This window comes from Atractosteus spatula, chromosome 7 (genome assembly GCF_055471065.1).
Source record: "Atractosteus spatula isolate fAtrSpa1 chromosome 7, fAtrSpa1.hap1, whole genome shotgun sequence".
In the NCBI taxonomy this organism is placed as follows: domain Eukaryota; kingdom Metazoa; phylum Chordata; class Actinopteri; order Semionotiformes; family Lepisosteidae; genus Atractosteus; species Atractosteus spatula.
This window is the reverse complement of record NC_142712.1, coordinates 46,588,756-46,611,251: the sequence shown is the minus strand read 5'-3', so window position 1 is coordinate 46,611,251 and position 22,496 is coordinate 46,588,756. Positions and strand designations below refer to the sequence as shown.

The window sequence follows — 22,496 nt, the reverse complement described above, 5'->3', positions numbered from 1 at the left end:
ATACTGAATGTGCGACCAGTATTACACCTTTCCTATGCGCTGGGATTAAATACTGGTGTTCACAGCAAAAGTGTCATGCTGAATTCACACAGTAAGGGAATGTGGTCACAATAATCAGTTGTTCTGAGGTGTAGTCAGTAAGGTGACGTGGCAGCTGACTAACAGTAATAGTCCATACTTTTGGGTTCCAGATTTCTGCAGTCTGAGGTGCCTTCTGTGTGGGGTTTGCATGTTCTCTCTCTCTGTCTGGAGAAGCTTTTCTGTTGTACTATGGTCTGCTCCCACAGCCCAGTGACATGTTGTCTATGTTGCCCCTCTCCCCAGACTGTGCACCCTGTGAAGGCACCAGTCCAGGAGCAGTGCCTGCTGGGTTTAGTATCCAAGTCAACACAACCCTCTAGCAGGGGGGGCTGCCCAGTCCAGGTCCTGATGATTTAAATCAGGTTCATTTCAACACAATGTTTCTGTTACAAAGCGCTTTTCAGGACCTTATGCACACAGCAGAATCCAGACGGGGTGAAACAGACACGGGGAGGAGACGAGGAACTGGGCTGGTAGATGAACAGAGGGGTGTGGACTGGTGCTCGGGGGGGCGTGGTCCAGGCGAACAAGTCCGAGGGAGTCCAAAGGGAAATCCAGAGCGAATGGCAAGAGTCCAGAGCCGGGTGATCCATCCAGGACAAAACAAGACAAAGTTAAAAACCAGAAGGGGATCCAGTGCAGGGAGAGGGAATAAAAATGGGAATCATGGGACCAGGCGCTCTGAGTCCCGGACTCAGCTGGGTCAGGACGCAGATACTGTAGGAGGCCTATGCCCTCAAGCCGCGGGCATAGGGCGACTTGGTGGTAGATGGGCCTCCAGGCCTCCGGGCCTCCGCCCAGAATAGAGTGAGTGTCTGGCTTTTAAGGAGCAGCTGGATTGGAGGCAGATGCACATGATCAACTAAAATGTGAAAGAACCGGAGCGCCCCTAAGAGGAGGGATTACAATCGTGACAGTTTTAAATCAGGTTTTAGTTTAAATCAATTATTTAATTTTCTAGAGCACTAGAAAACACGAGACCCACTTCCCCCCAGGACCCAGACTGAACACTCCTGTTTATGATACAGCAATTACTAAAAATGAATGAATGAATGCATACCAAAGCAGCTCTTTGACTTTAGCATAAAAATGTCGAGGCAATTAAGCATCCTTTCATTTGTAACCTTTCTTAATCACAGTCATGGAACTAGTTTTGGAGTCTTTTTATTTTTCACAAAACGAAATTAACGTTAAGAAGAATGTGGCCTCAAAATTGAAATAATGTACTGTATGTGCCCTATTCATCAAGCAGTAATAAAAAATATTCACATATTATTTTTAATAAATATGACAAAATATTCATGCACCACAACCTTGCCCTTTGGTGGTTTCCACCACTTGAAATAGAATCAATTTTAACTGAACAAGGGTAAATGCACACGCTGACAAAAAACTGTTTCTAAAAAGGAAACGCTCAGCTACAATTTTCCTTTAGAACTTAGCTTTTTGGATCTGTATACAAGACTGGTATGCTTGCTCATTTAAAGACACAACTTACGTTTAGGTTAACTGCTAAAACTCCAAACAGGAAAACAAGCCATTAAAATATAAATTGCCTGCTATGCAGCAATGAAGTAAAATACTCCATTTGTGTATTAAATACAGGAAAACAGTATTAAGAAAGTGCACTGAAAATTAAAAAAAAGCCGTTAAATCAAGTTGACTAACCTCCTATACAGCACTATATAAATTTGGCAACTGTTTTTTTAAGAATTAACAGAATTATGAGCTGCTACAAAATACATCTTTTAATAAAATGTGGTAAAACATTAACTTTTTCCACTCTATCCTTTTAATCTAACAGATGAATGCATCAAGGCACATTTGTAAAAGACAATTTCACCAGCACTGAAATCAAAGTCAGCCAACAAGCTGTACAGCTAAAAAGTTGTGCTTTCAGACGTCTGTATGCGAGTCACACTTTAGTGATTGAGCCCGGGTTGTGCAGCATGTATATAATCATAGTGCCCAGAGATGGGAGGGATCCACTATGGTGAGGGTGACCATGCAAGGAAGGAGAACACACTTCAACATTGTTTTTTGTTTTAGTTCACATTTGCTTTGAATCCATGTCCATGGTCACTATTGCTTCTGTACAACGGGCTGCTTCAGGCAGAGCTCACTTCCGGAAGAGACAATTGGCTGTTGATTGTCCATATGGTAGCGAATAAGATGTCCCACACTGTTAAAAATTTGATCTTTTGTCCTAACCTGAAATTAAGAAAAAAAAAAGGGAAAAAAGAGGTTATGCAAAAAACTATCCACCCAGTATCAGACAGCTGCTTATTCCTGATGAGGCTCACAGCTAACCACTGCCTGTCTTGGAATACTGGGGCACATGACAGAACAATACCCTAAACAGGCAATCAATCTCTCACAGGGCACACACAGAGACACAAATTTAGAGACGCCCAATAACCTAGCCAGCATGTCTTTGAGAGGTGGGAATGATAAAACCATATGCACAACATGCAGACTCCACACAGAAGGCTCTCCAAGCCAGACTCAACGCCAGGCCTCAGGAACAATGTGGTAGCAACACTATGTCCCACAACTCTGTGGCAACACTCTGTAAAAATTTGTTTTTTTAATTCATGGTTAACGCTTCCTTCAAAGTTTTTAAATGGTCACTTCTATTAACTTACTCTTTTCCTATGAAAGCTGGTAAATGTGGACCTTATGATGATGATACTTACATTTACTTAGTGGCAAATTCATTGCCCATCACACCCAGCAGGGGTGTTTCCAGCTAAGAGGCATTAATAGCCTTATCTATTTCAGATTACTATATGTGTAAGATGAAGCACAAAACAGCATTGGTATACTTTCAGAGAGGAAGCCCAAGTCATTGTTCTGATATTTGTTAACTAAAGATACAAAATAATTTAGTAAACAAAAAAATGGATATTTCACCTAGATGGGGCAAATGGCCCCGTTTCAATTGTAACAGTTCTTATATTCATAATATTTCCCTGCTTTTTTCCACACTATTTGTGTTGTTCACACCCCAAAGCCAATGCCCCAAGTGGCCCAGTGCACGAAGGAAAAGAAACGATGTTGTCTGGTGTCAGGGCTGCCTACCATTCCCTCTGGATCCACCAGGAGCAGGTGTCTGGCAGTGTCCCCCTGGAGCCCACTCAGCACATACTGGCCTGGGGAGGAGCTGCTCTCCCGCACCAGGAAGTCGCCGCTGTCGCTGAGCAGGCTCTCCGCCTCCCTCCTGCTCAGCCTGCCATGGTACCACACCTCCTCCTGCAGCCGGCCCTGCAGGTGCTGGAGCACGCTGGACAGAGGGCCGCTGTACTCGGGCGCCGTGGACTCTGGCAGGACGGAGCAAAAACACAGACTGCAATCACGGGAAGGTATGGATCTCAGCAAAGAGCCGGCCGGCAGCAGGCACCGTGCGCTTGTAGTTTTTCAAGTTTTCCTGTGCGTCTTTCCACTTTCATTGATTTCAGTGTTACAGTAGTAATGCATTACACTCTTAAAAGCTAGGAAGCAGAGTCCCTTGCTGGTCCTTTACAAAAGTATCTGGTTGCCTTTCAAGAGGCCATTGAGATATCTGAGAAATCTCGGCTTTTTCTTGCAGCTGCTGTTCGATTTCAGTGTCCAGAAAACTGAGGAAGCAATCTCATGAAAAATAATACCCTCCATAATTCACTGTTCCAGAACAATTTATGAAAAAATATTTTGTTGATTCTAAATCCCCATCTTGTTTAGCATTCTTAAGCTGACACACAAAAACTTTGCTTGGAATATTGGCTTTCTTTTTTCTAGTTGCAATAAATCCATCTTTTTTTTTTCGCTCTACAGAAATCCCCTGAAACAATATCTACTACCTATTTGTGTAATTAGAAACAGAAGTTTTAAATATTGTAGCACAACAATAAAAATGTTTTTATTTAATGTATAAAGTGTAAAGTATAAAATGTATAGCTCAGCATTTGTAACTAGCCATAACAAAGGAGAAGTTAACAAAGAAAAACAATATTCACAGTTCTGCACTACTGCACAACTGTATTCAGGAGCCCGTGACACAGTGCCTGTGCTCTTGCTGTACAGAATGAGAGATGTGTCTGGCTGTGACACAGAGGTTATTATTTTTATGTAGTGTCCTTTCTCGTTTATTCACTCTTGGGCATACAGATGTCCCACAGCTCAGCATGCCATTAATAATGCACAGCGGTAATGTCTTTCTCCTAATTGCTTTGCAGGGTATCATGTACTTTAATAGTCTAATAATGGTTTCCTTAATATTCTTCTGTGCTCATCCAAGGTTCAAATCAAAAATGCAAGAGGACGCCCAACAACAAAGCACAACACTCATCAAACTGGTCAAGATGGTTCATCAATTGTTCCTTTGCTGCCTTTTATAAATACCAAAATAACTGTTATCCCTGGCAAGCCTTGTTCAAAACCAGCAAACTGGAGAAACTGAGCACAAACCCCACTATGTACTGAATACACAACTGAACTGCTTCTAATGCACAAAACAGCTCTCGTTACTAACCAATCGTTAATTTTCTATCTGCTTCTTCCTATTCAGGGTCGGGGGGAGGATCTGAATCCTATCCTGGCAAGCAACAGGCCTCTCCAGCACAGGGTAGACACAAACACAGACATGCGCCCACTCGCACCTGGGCCATTTTTCCCAGGTGCCAATTAACCTTCTAGTTTGTTCTTGGACTGTGAAAGGAAACCAGAGCACCCAGAACAAAACCCACGAGAACATAGGGAGAACATACAAACTCCACACAGATAGCACCCCAAGTCCGGATTTGAACCCAGGGCCCCAGCGCTGCGAGGCAGCAATTATCTGATGTTAAATCAAAATTTCCAAAAGAAAATTCTGAAAGGCATGTCTTGAATTCCAGTTAATGTGGGATCTTGAACCTTTAAGGTTTCATTTTGTTCAAGTTTTATTTTATATTCGCAAATAGTTGCCCTGTTCCATGCTCTCCTTTGGCTTTATGCCTCAGACATTGCACCTTGCAGGCACTTACCTGCAGCAGGAAAGAGCTGCTTTTGTGCCAGTGAACAGTTTTCATACACATTGAGGTGCTGTGGGCTGCCAGCCTGAAAGACAATACAAACGCAGGATGACTCATCCAGGAAGCAGAAGAGCAGTTTGAAGATGGATACACTAACAAAAGGCTGGGTTTGTAGGTAGGTGGCGGAAATGAGCCCTTGGAAGCGATCGTCTTACCCATTTCAGCTCATCTTTTTCTGCCCGACTTTGGCCTTGCGGGCTGTGGACTGCTGCCACTTTAATTCTCATGTCCAGTATCCCACCTGGGGGCGGGTCTTTTCCTGGGATTTCGTTGTAATACTCATGGATCTCGCCACTCTCCGGAGCCCAGGCACTGCTGTCAGCTTCCTCGGCTCTGCTGGAAAAGCAGCCGTGAGCACAGGAAGAGATCAATGAAGCTGAAAATTACATAATCAACTTTGTTTAATAACTTGCGTCCTGAAGTCTGGGCCACTGCACAGACATTCCCAGAAAACAGAACATGAAGAAACACAACAATAAACACATTCACTCTTTCAACAGACAGAGGCTCTCAGTGCTGCCGATTCAGGGGTTTAGGAACCCCTCCTTCCGAAAACATTTAGGCAGCAGGGATGAAGTAGCTGAGTACCAGTGTGTGTTTCCAAGGATACTAATTTCACATTCACAGCAGAGTCAGGGAATTACTTAATGCACTTCAAGAAATGAGAGAGGAAAACCCTGAATGATGAAAGCAGGCCAACCCAGAGCTCTACTGCTGATTCTGTGAGATATACTGCATAAAATGCAAAAGATAGAGTGGCCTTGCTTCAGTTTGCTTAAGTTTATTACACAGCAATCCTGTTTTGGTTTAATATGCATTCACTGTGGGGCAGGAGTTGGAGGAGAATGACCCATCCGCCTTAGCCCCTGTTGGTCTGACTCTCTTGAAATAATATTAATTACATTAGATCACATTTGTTTAGTAGTAATTTCAAACTTCCTGACATTTTTTTGGTGTTGTGGTCATGGGGCAGTGGTTCAAGTCCCCAGTGTGGATACTTTCATGGTGTCAAGATGTCCTACTCTGCCTGTTCCAGTTCCACCCAGCTGTAACAGCCATAACTCTGTAAAGGACTAGTGTCTCTTTCAGAGGAGAGCCAGATGCTTCATAAGCCAGCTGAGGTTCCAGTCTGCTGAGCTGCCAACCTGGAGTATTTTGATTTTATTTTATTCAGTTAAAGACGGGTATTTCTTGCACTGTGGGTAAAACAAGATTAACCACCGATTTATGAAGTTTAATAAACTTCTTGTTAAACGTATGTGTCTTTTGTCATTGAAAACATGTTCACCCTTGTGCTGTGAGTGTGTGAATAGCAAGAAATGTCTTAGTCCAGGGATTCCCAACTTTAGGGAGCCATAAGGTCCAGCACATCTCATAGGTCAGCCTTAAATCATCAATATGTAAAAACATGATAAGCATGAAATTTTCATTTCAAAATGCTATCCAAACAATTTTCATTTCAAATGATATCCAAACAACTTAATTTAATGTATCGCCTGCTTAATGGGGGGAAACAGAATTAATCCAAGTGCTTAGAAACAGATCATTTAAAGGTGACCCAGAAACTTTACTGGATTGTGACTCTGCAGTACAAGTCAGTTAACTTGTAGAAGATTTGAGCATCTGCAACTAACCGTGACATCTTATTATTAAACTAAACATTCTAAATTTTACATCGAGACATTTTTTACTCTTTGTGTTCTGAGCAGAAACTTGTCCTTTTGGCTGGATAACCCATGAGATATCTTCAGTAATGGAAAGATGAGTTCACTACTCTGACTCAGTTCCGGGTCATGGAGTTGGTGGCGATATGTTGGTGTGCCAAACCAGCATTACGCACAGTGCCCGCAGCAGGGACACTCTCTTCTGGCTCTGTACCACACTGCAGTGTTAAAATACCACGAAAATGAAGAGACAGATACATAACATTATTCACATTAAATAAAAGCATCTGCTTGATAAAGCGACCAGCTATTCACTAACAATATGCAGTTGTTAGTGAAATAGACTTAGGTGTTTATCTCAACACATCAACAAGGTGAGGAAGCAATAAAAAAGGTAAAAAATGCCCGGACTTGTAGTTAAAAGCATAGAATGTAAATTAATGGATGTTATGCTTAGAAATTGTTTTCCATTTTGGTAACCATGTTAAAAAAGATATGACTGCTCTGGAATCAGTCCAGAGAAGAGCAGCCAGAAGCTGGAGAGGATGTCCTACACTGACAGAGTGGAAGATCAGACTCTTGAACAGTGGAGGTTGCAAAGAGGCCTCATTCAAATCCTCAAAGCATGTTGAACAACAGCCATGTTGTTGACAAGGTCTTCTTTCAAGAAACAGCTGGTCGAGATCCTTGGCTCAAACAACTAAGAAATGTCTAAAAGGGGCAATTCTGAAGGCAGATGTGGGGACTGATGAAAGTTTTTACTCAATCTCTAGAACGATGTTTACCAAGTTTGGATTTAAATCTATCTATCAGTCACTAAATAGGAGCAGTTTGCATTGCAGGCCACATTTTGTCAATCAGCTGACAACTGGATGTGAGCAGTAACTTCTACTTACAAGGGAACTTGTAAATTGCACATCACAAGCAGGTTTAACGAAATGTACTAAATTTGAATTCAACTGGTGAAGCAGTTCCAGAGATACAGGTAGATTTCTTAAGTGACACGAAACAGTGGTCTGGTGGACGTCTTCGTACACACAGTAATTGGGTTGCCAGTGTGCCTTATGTTAATTGTACACTCACTAGAATAATACTTAGCCAAGCAGAACAGGAGAAATTAGTGTTAACTTTTCTTTACTGTTAGATGAAATGGGGATCATACAAATATCTTGGTTTACATACTGTAGGCAGTCTATTAGGACATATTCACATCATTTTGACACTAGAGTGACACAATGTTTGGAATGAATGGGTCTAACAGTTTCTGAGTGTTTGTGTTGCAGGCAGCATTTTGCAGAGCAGTTTATGAGCAATTTTAGGATTAGTAGGTATTGCAGCAACTCTTGTGCAAATCTGGGAGGTTTCAGGTCAATCTTTGAAGCAGTTCCCAAGGAGAACATTTTAGAAGAGTTTTCAAACAGACAGGGCAAGCCACCTTCCAGGTTACTGCAGCCTTTTTGTCACACAGTTAATGTCTAATCTTTCTAGTACATTTGGCTAGTAAGAGGTTGTCAGGTTGTCTGATCATCAAACTACAGACACTAGAATGAGCTCTGGTCCTACTAGCCACTCTGGTCAGAATGTCAGAACCCATGCTTGGAACTGAAGCCAGGGCTTTAGCACTGTGAGGCCACCATGCTGCCCCCCCCATAGTCTATGTACAAGAAAAAGTTAAAAAGTTCACCTTTGCCTTGCTGAAATAAGAGAAGATGGATGATTCAGGAATTGCCGGAAGCGAAGTTCGAAAGCTTGTCCTATAGTGTTTATAACCTCCTGCGCCAGTCCTTCAGGACATTCCAGAATATGGCAAGCTGAAAAACAATGAAGACACATTGTGACTTCACAAGTGCAGCACAGTGACTTCAGCTGGCAGCAGACACACCAATCAGCTTCACGCTCACAAAAAAAGAAGCAAGGGTACCAAAAAGAAATGCGGTGTTCATCTCTGTCAGCATGAATGATGTCATCTTTATATTTTTCACATACCTCGTTGATTAACAGGATCTTTGGCGACGTAAGCAACGTGATCCGTTGTATCCTAAAAAAATCCACAAGGAGTTATCATTGAAACATTTATTTTACGATAGTATGGTATCAAACCATTTAAGAAAGCAATACTTCTAACAATAACCACATACATGGAACTGCCTTTTAACAAAAGAATAACTCCAAAAGGTAAAGATTTGCAACATCCTTGATCTCTAAGTGGTAGCTGTGGGCATGATTAAGGCAAAGGGTGGGAAGGAATTATACTACACTCCTTTAAAGAGAATTTAGATCATTTTAGAAGGGAGTTAAAGGTATTCTTAAAATTCCAAAAAATGAAAACTGAGCACTCATTATTATTCACATCAAGTGATTGCAAAAACACAAAATGTTCTGCAGGGGAGTGGAGTTATACCTGGAATCAGTGTCAGAGTGGAAAAGCAATTTTATCAGTCAACAGGAAACAAATATCTACATTTACAATGGCCCAAAGAGCCAGGATTTAATTACATGCTGTTGCTCCTATGGGTTCTGGCTCTGTTGCGTCTGCTTCCACAGTTGAGATGATGATTAATACGTGACAGGAATCGGGAAGGAAGGGGTGCTCTTGGGGAGACCAGCTCCATTAATTAAATCACTGTGTGCTTATCAATTACCTTGCTTTCCTCCCTGCATTTACTAAACACTCAGACTTCGATTATTTTTTTTTATTACTGTGTCAATTAACTTTTTTTTTTAATCCACTAAATGAATTCGACTCTTCATTTGCTCCTGCCCACACAAAGTGCCAGAGCACTTTGAACAGGAAATAAAAATGCCCTCAGCGCTCACAGGAGAGGAAATTGGAAAGGCATCCTTGTTGCGCTTTACTTTGTGTTTGTTTTAACAGCACCCCATGACAAACTCCACCCCCTCCCCTCCTAAAGCTCACTCACAGGATCTCCTCCGGAGGCAAACGAAATGGACTGCATATGGTGGTAGGCAACAATCTGTGGGAGAGAGGAAGAGGCAACTGTTTTCTGCTGAACGAGTATCAGGACAACATGTGGGCACTGTTCACAAGCTTGCCCACACACAGCCTTTCGCCACAAACTCCAGGAACCTCCGTATAACAGGACACCTACTGCACTCACAGAACAACATCCTGCACTTGTATTTTGTTGTCTGTATTGTTTTCTTTTTTAGATTCTCTTTTTTTTAAAAAAAAAATCCTTTGCTAAGCTTTGTGATAGCTGAAGAACATGAGATTCAGATTACATCTCTACCGCATTAGACTAACGTCTGCTTCAATCTTTAACTCACATTCCTCAGCAATGCGCAGCAGCAATTTTTATCTGCATTTCCCAGAATCCACGTATTTTACTTTTCTCACATAGCATCTTCAATTAGGTGAGCACCACATTTTATTTTTAAATGAGCTGTCTCAGGTGAGAAGTGCCATAAATAGGAAATAATGATAGCACTATACGTGAGGCCGATTCGCCTTTTCCTTCCTTTCTTTATGCTAAGAAAGTATTCTCTTTCTTAGGCTAAGACATTTTCTCTTACCTGCTGAGTGTCAACTGTAGTTAAACTCAGGCTGTTTGTTGAGATTGTCAGTTTAACATTCATTCCCGAAAACTGCATATTGCTTTTGCCTAAAACCGCAGACAGTCCCTTGCTTGGAAGCTAGAAACAAATTAAAAAAAAACACAGCACATGTCAAACCTACAACCAACCTGACTTCCTTCAACTCCCATTAAGAAGAAGACACTGTTCAACAACAAGCTGGTAGACATGCACGCGAGAGAAAGCGAATGTACTAAAAGGCAAAATGCGCACTTCCTTTCTGTCACTTTGTGAATCTTTCAAAGCTGCAGTATGAATGCCAAACTGATGAAAGAATAAGAAACAAGGAGGCTGGCGAGGTTCAGTAAGTTCAGTAAGAACAAGGGTGCCAGAGCCCCACTGACAGGAACGTTAAGAAGGTGGATTGGCGGCTTCCTCACCTTCTTCTTTCTGGCAGCTCCTTTCGCACCTGGCACAGCATCACACAGCCGGCTGATGGCTTCCCTGCAGCAGCACAATGACACACAACACATTAGGTGCAGGGCAGCCACATGAAGACGGCTGATGACACAATGGATGTCCGCACCAAGCGAGAGAATAATGCCCTGCACCTCAGTTTCTGGGATACAAATCTGCCTTTTGTTCGCGTATAATAAGCTGGCAATGAATGTTCATCTTTTGAAAAGCATTTACAAATGATAGCAACCTGCAGAAGATCAATTTAATCATTCCGAAAAGCCGTGTTAATGAGAGGCCACCACTGCATTGAGAAGAATTAACCAATCAAGTAGGACTGGAGTGGACACAATGACATCATGGCATGCTTTATATTAAACAGGTCCATTCTTGCTTTTATGTGAAGTTTTGGTATCTCAAAGGTGGCAATAATGCAACAAACCACAGGTTGCATTTCCTGTTTTGCAGGGCGGTCTCCTTTCCTTCGACTGCAGACGGAATCCTCTGCATTGAAAAAGAAATGCCCAGAGGCACGGGGAGATGGCTGAGCTAAAAGCGGGGTCTGCCGGCACAAGAGGGGGTCCACCAGTGCAGGACCTCTTGGCACATGAGTGTCAGCTGGGCACAACTACTCAGGAACAAGGCAGTCCTTTGTCTAATCTAAAACACAAGTAGCAGAACACATGCCCTGTCGTTATCAGAGCGGCTATGTTTATTTCCCCTCAAGCACTGGTGCTTCACTGTAGTCAGGAGTACTAGATTACTGTTGGATTTACAGTCTCTCAATGAAGAGATCATCAAAGATAAAAGTAATTAAAGTAAAGAGAGTGCAGGTCCTATAGTTAGCATCTTACATATTTTGTGAATGGACAGCCTTTGAATATTTTAACAGCTATTTCATCAAGAGTTATTCCCAGGCAGGGTAATAAGGGAAAAGAAGAATTATAATGACCATTTTTAGTGAGTCAGATATCATCCAGACAATATACAGCACTGTCCAATATGCTGACAAAAGACGATGTGGTGTGTAACTAGGTTGCTGAAATATCAATGGCATGGAAGAGGAGAACCAAATCGATAGCACATTTCCTTCCTCCCCCAGCCTTCTACAGTACGCGTCTCCTCCTCGGGGTCAGTTGCAGGGGATCCAGCCAGCCTTCATTAATGGACACTGATGAAAGTGGAGAGCTGACACCCACGCCTGCTCTCCGGCTGCGGTGCGAGGAAAGAGCACAGCAGCTGTGACCTGGAGCTCTGCTCTCCTTCGCTGCGGCACAGCAGGCTGGCAGGCACTCTCTGAGCCCGGAGGGTGCACCACTGGCATCACTCCTCTCTTCTACACTAATCAGTGATCACTCCTGTGACTATTGGGACTATTGAGTATTTCAACTGGTTGAGTTTTTTTTTAATCTAGACTCTTTGATGAAGTGATCAGTCCTTTAACCCTGCACTTTATTTGCTGGGTGGTTGACCACACAGTAACTTTTGCTTTCACTAATATACAGAAGCAGGCTATAAATGGGTAGTTTTACAATTTTTTTTCTGTTATCAATCAGTTTACACCGGTCCAAGTTTTGAAGGGAATTATACAGAACTCCAGAGCCATCTGACACAATCTGGACAGGACACGCAGTGTGGATGAGTCCCTTCCCTGTGCATAAACCCAGAGGAAATCAGACTGTAAGTGGTACTGTATAAGACTGAGAAAACAGGGACAATGTGGTGTGAGAGTGGCTGGCTGGTGCTTATTTGTGGGATTAAAGCCATTTCACAGAAACACATGCAACTTCCAGACTGAAGTAGAGCTATGTTTACAAATCGGTCCAACGTTCACAATTTCATGCAGCACTAGCTTTCGTTGCTACCACACACTGCGGAAGACTTTCCACACAGGTCTGCCCTCCGTTCCAAGTCCCTAACTGTGGCAAGCACCTCATCACGGTCCTTCTCGTTTTGCCTATCGTGCTCTTTTCCCAGTCCTCCTGTTTACCAGCAAACCAAGATGAAAAGCAGTCAAGGCTGCTACTCTCTTTGACAGCCCCTCCTGGATTGTTGGTAGAACCAGCTCCTTCCAGTGCTTGATCTTTCAGTTTTTAACTATACGTACGCAGCAGCGCATGTTGACTTCTAAAGCCTTACCCTGAGACTCTGTTACTCACTGCCACACCTGGTAGTGAGGGTCTCACTCCCCTGAGCCACCCGGGATCACAAGCTCTTTACTGGGGAAACTGACTGCACACAGCTGACGGCCATCCCCTCATCTATGTGCATGTTATACTCTCTCAGGCCACACATGTATTTGCTAACACTATGCTCTATCAAAGTGTCGCGTTGACATTGGGGCCATTTATCTTGGAAAACATGATCTTCTTCATCTAAATGCTCTGCAGTCCTGAAAATTACCTAGCAGAGACCCATCCAAAAGGACCAGATCACGGTTTAGGCATGGGGCATATAGAAAGATTAGGTGTTTTTAAAAACAACACATGTGGAGTTCTGTGACCCACTGTGTCACTGTCAGTTCATCCTCATACAGTTTGCCAGCAGCCATATCACCCTGCAACTCACAACTGGCATTCCACTTAAGCTCAGCAGCTGTGAGTCTGGTCAGTACCTGAATGGGAGAGAGGGAAAAACTAAGGTTGCTGCTGGAAGAGGTGTTAGTGGGGCCAGCAGGGGACGCTCACCCTGTGGTCTGTTTGGGTCCTAATTCCCCAGTATAGTACCAGGAACACTATACTGTAAAAAGGCACTGTCTTTTGGATGAGACGTAAAACTGAGGTCATGACTCTCTGGGGTTATTACAAATCCCAGTGCATTTCTCCAAAAAGAGCAGGGGTATCACCCCAGTGTCCTGGCAAAACATCCCCCTGGCCTTTACCAATCATGGCCTCCTAATAATACCCATCTATGAATTGACTTCATCACTCTGTTCTCCTCCTCACTGATATCTGGTGTGTGGGGAGCGTACTGGTGCTCTGTGGCTGCCGTCGCATCATCCAGGTGGGGGCTGCACATGGGTGGTGGTGGAGGGGAGTCCCCATTCCTGTAAAGCACTTTGAGTGGAGTGTCCTGAGTAAGGAATTCTTATTATTTTCCATTACATTTTCAAACAGGTTCTTCTGCAGATCCCTTTGACTTTACAGCTACAAATTCACCTAGCTTTCACTAAACATTTTTAATATAAAGATTTTATCATTATTTTAAATAATTGTTCTTGAAATTTATTTTGTTAATGAATAGCTGTTCTGTTGTTCTGTGATGTGTCCTTCGGTAGACATTAAAAAGTTAGAACCTACTGATTCTATAATCAGAGAAGTTCTGAATCTATTCACGAAAATAGATTTGTAACTGTGAGCACAGAATCATACACTGCTGGCTGTTCTTGCCAAACAAAGATTAAAGCGCTCTAAATCTAGCTAACAGATCACACATTACTCATCAGCTTTAATGAGAAAAAGTTACAGAAGGTCAGCACAAGAATACAAGAAAGAGGAAATGATTTTAAAGTTAGATTTGAAATGTATAGTCTGTGTTTACAGAACCATCCGTTCATTCATCAAGACAGCCACTAATTTCTGAGAAGGATTGTGGCACCCAGAAGCCCATTCTTAAAGATCAGGGCACAAGGCAGGAACACACCCTGGACAGGACACCAGTCCATCACAGGGCACAAGGCAGGAACACACCCTGGACAGGACACCAGTCCATCACAGGACACAAGGCAGGAACACACCCTGGACTTTGGAGAGTCTTTGCTGACTCCACATACTGTACAGTATAAGGCCCAGAATCAAACTCAGGACCTAACTGCTGTGAAGTCACAGCACAAACAGCCACTTACAAAACCATATTTAAAAATAAGCATGGTTTTTAAAACATACAATGAACTTCTCCCCCTGTCCTTTCTGTTTCTCCTAGGTTTACCGGAATGAAAAGAAAGTTTAATTGGATCATTTACCTCAAAGCTTGTATCAGTTTAAAGTAACAACACCCTTCTCCTTTATGTGGCAAATGGACTTGCTATTTCATCCAAATACAACCAGAATCCCATCACTACCTATTTTTGCGAAGCCTACTAAATACAAGGGTCTGTTTTTCTTCTCTGAAACAAATTAAATTTGCTGTATTTTCAAATTCTACAAAATGTTATTAGCGGAGAATTCATCCAAATTGAATTTCCTAGTATATTATTCTTTGCGCTTTGGTAGTGATTTAATTCCTGTGAAGTATGACTGAACAGTCATTCTTATCACTGGTTTTTCCAGTTATTTATATACTGTAATACTCAGTAACTAGGATACGCTGCACCAGCAATTTAAGACACGGTATATTGAGTATGTGATCCATGGCATCACATAATCTATACTGTAGCACTTAATCAAAAGTCAAAACTGCAATAAACACAATCTCTTTTATTACAGTTTCCTGATTCTTTAAGAAAATACACACAATCTCTCTTACTAGAGTTTCTTCTGATTCTTTCCGATGTGGTTAACGCTTGAGATCTTTCATTGCATGCCTGCTAAAAGCAGCGACACGCTTTTGTAACATCTTCACGAGTCCTGGAGGTCTGGAAAGCTGCAGGATTTTTTCCTGCTTGTGTCACTTATGTCCAGTTTAACTTGCTTTCTGGTCAGGCTGAAGGCTTTTCTAGGATCCCCAGCAGCTGGAGATCCAAGGAGAAATTTATGGAAAACCTTCTGGGCTGCGGCCAGAGAACGCAGGCTGGGATCCCAAGGAGTAACTCCTTGGCTTGTACCTTGTCTTAGTCAAAATATCTGGAACCCAAGCACGCAAAACAACAGCAAAATAAGAGACAAGAGTTTTCCATCTAATATCTTTATCTGAAAATATATTAGATACACATGTGCCTGCAGTTTGAGATTGTAAGCCATCAGCCTGACTGTAAATGCGTTACTAAAAACCAGTGACAATCTGCTGTGTATAACTCTGACCCACTAAAACTGTGCAAGATGTACACACAGTGTCAACATAGACACATGAAAACTCAAACACATTTAGCTTTTCTCCTTACTGCAAAGATGGGGGGTTTAAGTTACACGACATAAACTGCTGAAACTGATACCTTCAAGAAACAGCTAGAGGAGATCCTCAGATCAATGAGCTACCAGCTATCATATGGGCTAGGTAGGCCAGATGACCTCCTCTTGTTTGTCAGTGTTTTTATTTCCATATGTTAAATTCTACTTTTTTGTCTAAATGATAGATGCTTTGCAAGGGAGCAAGGGAGCAAGGGAGTGTATTAGCCCATGAAAGAAGGATTTAAATTAATAAAATTAAAAATGGCTTCAAATGAATCACATTAGTAGCAATAACAGATATAGTTAATCATAGATTCAATTTAGTAATGTCTGTAATTTGTCAAGTTGGAATTAACAGCAGAGTTACAGTTCAGTTGTTAAGACTCGACATGGACATATCATATTTTAACATATCACAAAATAAAGTGTTCTTTTATTCCTACCTTGTGACCTGTGTTCTTGTTCCAAAGTCTAGCATCCTCATTGACTCCAGCACTTCCACACAGCCAACGTACTGCAGACAAAGCACAAAACAGATATGAGCTGCCATTGAAACCCACTGTAACAGACCGTCTACACCCACATGCAGTAACTGTGTGGGGCATTTACCTGCTGAATACAACACTGGCAACTCATTAGCCCTCACAGCATGTCTGAAAGCCATTACAGCACTGACACAGTGTCACATCAACAGCGTACGTTCTGAAAATACACCCCCCACAGAATTCCAAATCTATATACCCCCCCCCAGCACGAATAACCATTTGTAAATATATTTGTAAGTATCACAGCCATGCATATTAAGATGATGATTTTAAATGCAGCACATTGAGATTAGCATAAATACTTCTATCTAGATTTTAGCTGTGCATGAACACCTGCAGGCAGACTGCATCTGTACTGTATGTCAGTAGTGATTCAGGAGGAATCTAGAATAAGGGGATTAGAAGTGCAAGGTCAAGGGTCAAGTGGAGTGTGTGTGCTTCTTTGTGACGCACGGCGAGGGTGCCCACAGGAGTGGGAGACTTCCGCCCGCCTTTCCCTGCTCCTGCGCAATCATGCGGTGGTGTGGAGTGGAGTGGGAGAGCGTGGAAGGAGTTAAAATCGCCCACTCAGGCAGCTCAACTGCAGGAATTCGGAAAACTGCCATTACTGCTCTAACCTTGATGGGATGAAGCATTCACAAGAGTCGGTGAGTCATGCTGTGAGATCATACAAGGATGAGCTAGTGTGCGCCTGCATCCTGAGTCAGTGTGTGGGAGGCTACACCAAGCGCAGCTCCACAATCAATACAGTGGGCTTTTTTTCCGCTGTTGTTGTCTTATTTTGTTGTTGTTGTTTTTTTTGCAACAGTTTCACAAATCGTATAGCTGGTTCCTGAGACCTCTGGGCTTTAATCAACCACACAACAGCAGAATTAGGACTTATCTTGTCCTTTCTACTGTCACCTGCCTTTGAGAGAGACTCAAACTTGTCAGATACAGTGTTCTGTTTTCAAGGGTAAAATTACAAACAAATACAGGCTTATCAGAGTAAATTTACACCATTTCTAAATTTTTAGCTGGTAATTATCTGGAATCATCAGAGAACAGGAAGCTCTCTTTCCACACTCTTTGTCTAATATGCTTACACACACATTGCATAGGCTGAAAGGTACTGTTTGAAAGTCCTGTGTGTAATATAATAGAACTTTGTTTTTTTATGTTATAATATATTATGGTATTGTTGGATTTTAGGAGACAACAAAGAATTTGTGTTGGGACATATAAAAAGATTCTGAACTAAAGATCTCTGAATCTATTAATCAGAACTTCATGAAGACCATGATCTGTCTGGGACAACTCTGCTTGTCTAATGAAGCACCTGGATGGATTCCAGCAACTGCAGTAATCAGCTCAGACAGCAGCACTCCCTCTGGCAGTTTCAGACAATGCTCCACCAGGATCGGCACAGGTTTCAGGAGTACAAGAAGCTTGAGAAAAACTACGGTGATGGCTTTGGGTTTTAAGAATAAATGTTATTTCAAAAGAAGACCATGCTATTTAGGCAAAGGCAAAGTCCACTCCAGAGCACAGTAGCTCTGGGCCAGAGCTCGTCCTAGTTTCTGTAGCGCTAAGCGGACTAGAGAGCATGAAACTCCCACCCTGATGGGATGCTGGCCCATTGCAGGGATGACCCCCCTCAGTCTTGCTGGTCCCCATTTAGTGAGTGGGCTGGAGCAACTGGGATAAAATATCTCACCCAAAGTACAAAAGTAGTGCAGACTCAAACCCACAACCTGACTGTTATGAACTCTTACTCACTATGCTATGTCTCTTCCGTCTCTTCCCCATGCTATCAAACATGATCCATATTCATCAATAATCTTCGTCAAAAGTTTGCATTTGTTAAAGATAAAGCAGTTAAAGACATTCCAGTGAGCTTGCACACATATTCCTATGTAATTCCAGTCCAGAGGGATGTGTTTTTCAAGGCTGCGATCTCTACTGCTGGACACTGTCTGCTGTGAGACTTGCTACCTGAGGCAGGTGTGAATCAGTGTGAAACTGAGGGGGAAGCCAGTGGGCCTCTAGAGATACACTGCCCTCGGGGAGCTCGGCTGTCAGTTCTGACACCAGGACCTGAGTCCCTTAGCCTAAGAGTTGATTTCAGTTCTCTCCCCTAGGGCTGTATCTGTGACCTGTGCTGGGTTGCTCTTCCTGTATCCAGCCTTGCTTTTCACAAACTGATGAGTCTCAAATCGAAATCTGTGCTCTTAACCACAGGCTACCTAGATGCAATTTTCTGCATATTTTCTTTTGATCTCAGAGATCTAAACTGGAATATTAAGTGAGGATGAGTCATCTCTGGTTGCACAGGAAGCAGCAGAGAGGAGGGGGGACTTTAACAGTATGGCTTCTCACTCTATGATCATTAAATCAGATTCCTTTTTCATTTACACAGAAAACCCCACGTGAATTGTACAGGCTTCATTGAAATAAAACTAATGAGCCAAAAAATGCATGAGATATCCAAGCCTTTTGGTATAATATACATTTTAAAAGCTTTTGCTTTTCTTTTTTTTAATCTGATTGTAAGCTTAGTATCTCTTATGAATTAAACAACCTTAAGTCTGTATCTTGCATGGTTTCCTCCACACAATACATTGTGTTTAAGCACTGGACACTAACGTAATATTCAGTGCATATAAAACACTAGTGTGATTCCACTCCAATTACTGTGCCAGGTTTAATCACCTCATCAAAGACATGTGGTGCTTCTCTGAAGACAGAGCTGGTGTGCAAGTCACAGACTGGTCTAAAAGAACGGGATCTTTGGGGCCAGGAACACAAATGGCTCATGAAGGATTTCAAGACGGCTTTGAAAATCTTCAAAGGAAGTTCAGATCTGAATGCAAATCACCACTGTGTCACAGAAGCAGGACAGGTAAGGCTTTGAATAGACTGCCAGTAGAAGTTACTTCTTGAAAGCAGGGAGTTTTAGGTGAGTGGAACCACCGTCTAAACCGTGCTGTTTATACATTTTTATTACAGTCCCTAAAAATAAGAAGCATGAGTTTCCAAGACCAATCAACATTAATGATCTGTAACCAGTGTAAGAGGACCAGGGGAAGGGTCATTTATAACCGGTATTTCCTGACGCAGCTCACCTGTGTCTCATTGTTTCGCTGCATAGATCTTTTCCAACAGCGGGTCAGCTGGTTATCCTTGGCGGCAATCTTGCCTAGGTCTATATCTAGTATATCCAGCGTTTCATTACGGAAATACCGGTTATAAATGACCCTTCCCCTGGTCCTCTTACACCAGAGATATAGGATGGGTCAAATGCTACACCCCTTGTCTTTAACATTTTTCACGGTCCTGTATCTATTGTGAAAGAAAATGTAGTCGGGCACAAAACACAGACTCACTGAACTTAATCCACTTCCTATGAGAAGCACAAGTGGATTTTTTTCTGACAGGTTTGTCAAAATGCCAGAGCGATCATTGTAAATATTCAGCACTAACATGACTCACTGCGCACAGCACGTTACCTAGAGTGAACTTCAAGCTTTTCTTAATAGAATATTGAAAACATTACTCTATAATACTATATAATACTATTACTATATCAAAACGGATATACTGTATGCGTGCAGCTATCAGTGTAAAAGTGTGCACTCCTCCAAACATACAGTACATACAGTATTGTTTTAAAATATCCAAGCACAGTTTTTACATTTCCAGTTAGTAAATTGATAAATATGAATAGACCATACATATGTTCTACTGAAACAATGTCCATGTTTGCATGTTTGACGTGAATATTCTGCATTATAGAAAAACACTTTCAGGGTCTTAAAGACTCCTGAAAAGCAGATGAGAAAGCTGTCAAATGCAATACAAAAACTGCAGAACTTCTTAAAGACAAGAAAAGGTCAAACCCAAAACTAAATACACTTCAGCTTTTCTTTAAATAAACCCTAGAAAGTGTTAGAATTGTGATCAACCACCCTCAAACCCAATCAAACTTACTCCAGGTGGAACATCAAGTTATTATTCACTACAGACAATTCAACATTGTCTTGCTGGAGAAAGCACACACATGAATTAGAAGAAGGTTTTGCCCCCCAAAAAATCATGTCAGCTAAACATTTAATTAAGTCTTTTGATTTGTAACTTATCTTAACTATCCAAGACTGAACAGAAGATCTGCACAACCAAATATTGACCACCAGTTATCCATCATTTTTGAGTAATGATGGAAAGAAAACAGCAAAGAAGCTGGACCCCTGTGAAGTACAGGGCACCTCTGTTCTATGTCAGCTTCTACTGAGGGCTTGGATTTCAGTGAGGGGATATTTTCTCATGGTCTTTCATAAGATTTACAGGTAAAGTTACCATCATCAATCCATCCATTTTCTAAACACTTCATCCAATTCTGGCTCGCAGGGGAGCAGGATCCTGTTCCAGCAAGCAACAGGCACAAGGCGGGGTACACCCTGGATGGGAAGCCAGTCCATCGCAGGGCACACATACAAAGACACACACTCAGACTAGGACTAATTTTCCCAGAAGCCAATTAACCTATGTATGCTTTTGGACTGTGGGAGCCCCCGACTGAACATGGGGAGAACATGCAAACTCCACAAAATGGAACCCCAGGTCCAGGAATGAACCCAGGGCCCCAGCACCACGAGGCAGCAAGGCTAACCCCTGCGCCGCATAATACCTAAGTCACCACCTAAAAAGTACAAAAATCCTAAAATTAAAATTAAAATCCAGTTAAAAGTTTCAGTGAACTTAGGCAAGCTTAACCTTTAGCCTAGTTTTGAAAACTGTTGTATATTGAGCCATCAAAATCTGCTTACTTCAACAAACGAAAGAGGAATAATTAACAACGTCACACACACTGGGTGCCACACACAAAGATGTAAAGTCACCATCGGTATACTCGGACTCCTTCAGACACTAGACACTATTTTAAAACAACTTCATCAGGAGCACAGAAAATACACAGGAACTGAACAAACGTGAAACAATACCTTTATGTAGTAGGTCAGTCCACTTTCCAGGATGTCCTGCCCCAAACACTCTGTTCCTACCACTGAGCTGCTTAAGGAGGGGAGACCCTCAATTCTGGGCACCATTTCCCCTTGGGGTGGACTGCTGCCAACCTCCGAGTTGACCTTTTCCACGGCAATGCCCTGTCCAAGAGGAGAGGAGGCGGCCAGGTAGCTCGTCAGCCTGATCTCCGGGTCGGCCTGGCCACCCAGGGTCACGCCTCCACTGCCCACTTTGCTTCTGGGCACCTCTCTGGAGGCCAGAGTCAGGCTCTTCAGTCCAAGCAGAGCAGCGGGGTTGGAGAGTTTGATGTTCGCCATCTTGGGGATGAAGGCACAGAGTGTGGTGTTGCCTTCCCCAGGGGAGTCCAGGGAGGAGTGTGGAGCAGGCGGAGTGGGCACTGGTGCCAGGCAGGTAGAGGGAGAAGAAGAAGGCGAAGGGGGAGATTTGGCTCCCACAGGCAGGGCAGTGCCGTGTGTGCCCTCATCCAGGGAGGTGACGGAATCGTTGCGGAAACGGCTGTACTTGGTCCTGTGAAGCATGCCTGCTTGTCCGAAGAGTCCAACATGCAATACGTTTCCCCTGAGGCTGAGGTGGGTATGTTCTCTCATAGCCAGAGGTGGTAACAAAAGCTGCCGAAGACAGACCCTCAGCCTCTCGCAGCCACTGCTTCAACAAACAGAAAGGGGGGGAAAGAGACGATAGCTTTGTTGCCACAATGAAACTAAGGCACACGATTTCTTCCTCCTACCTACAGAATGAAGTCATTTTCAATAAATATGATTAGGGCTTTCCAGAAACAGAGAACGAGACAAAGCACTCACTTTTCTTCTGAAAGTCAAACTATTTGCTGAAGCTAGAGATATGTTCATGTAAAGCTCAAACATCCAATGTCACAAACTGCACAAAATGCTGAATGTTTTCCTCTTATGATGTAGGTCATTTTTCCTTCTCAAACAGCTGTCACTGACTGTGATAAATTCTACACATTTCCACTGACAAATTATATAAACATAGGTCAAGAAATTACTACTACTTCTGAACTTCACCTAAATATACTCCAATAGATTAGTTTTGTCTGCATTTTCTACTGTCACTGAATCTAGCCTTCTTTATACCTCA

General features: G+C 42.5%; 1 protein-coding gene across 1 annotated transcript; it reads right to left on the bottom strand.

The window, feature by feature from the left end:
* Nucleotides 1-1,231: 1,231 nt before the first annotated feature.
* LOC148831176 (SHC-transforming protein 4-like) lies at nt 1,232-21,916 on the bottom strand. Its single transcript, XM_088920017.1, has 11 exons — nt 21,356-21,916; nt 16,275-16,390; nt 10,771-10,834; nt 10,331-10,450; nt 9,718-9,771; nt 8,783-8,834; nt 8,481-8,607; nt 5,288-5,468; nt 5,085-5,157; nt 3,163-3,401; nt 1,232-2,292 (listed from the first exon to the last, which is right to left on the bottom strand). The coding sequence occupies exons 1-11, from the start codon at nt 21,914-21,916 to the stop codon at nt 2,164-2,166; spliced, it is 1,716 nt and encodes a 571-aa protein (XP_088776143.1). The 3' UTR covers nt 1,232-2,163.
* Between the last annotated feature and the right edge of the window lie 580 nt (nt 21,917-22,496).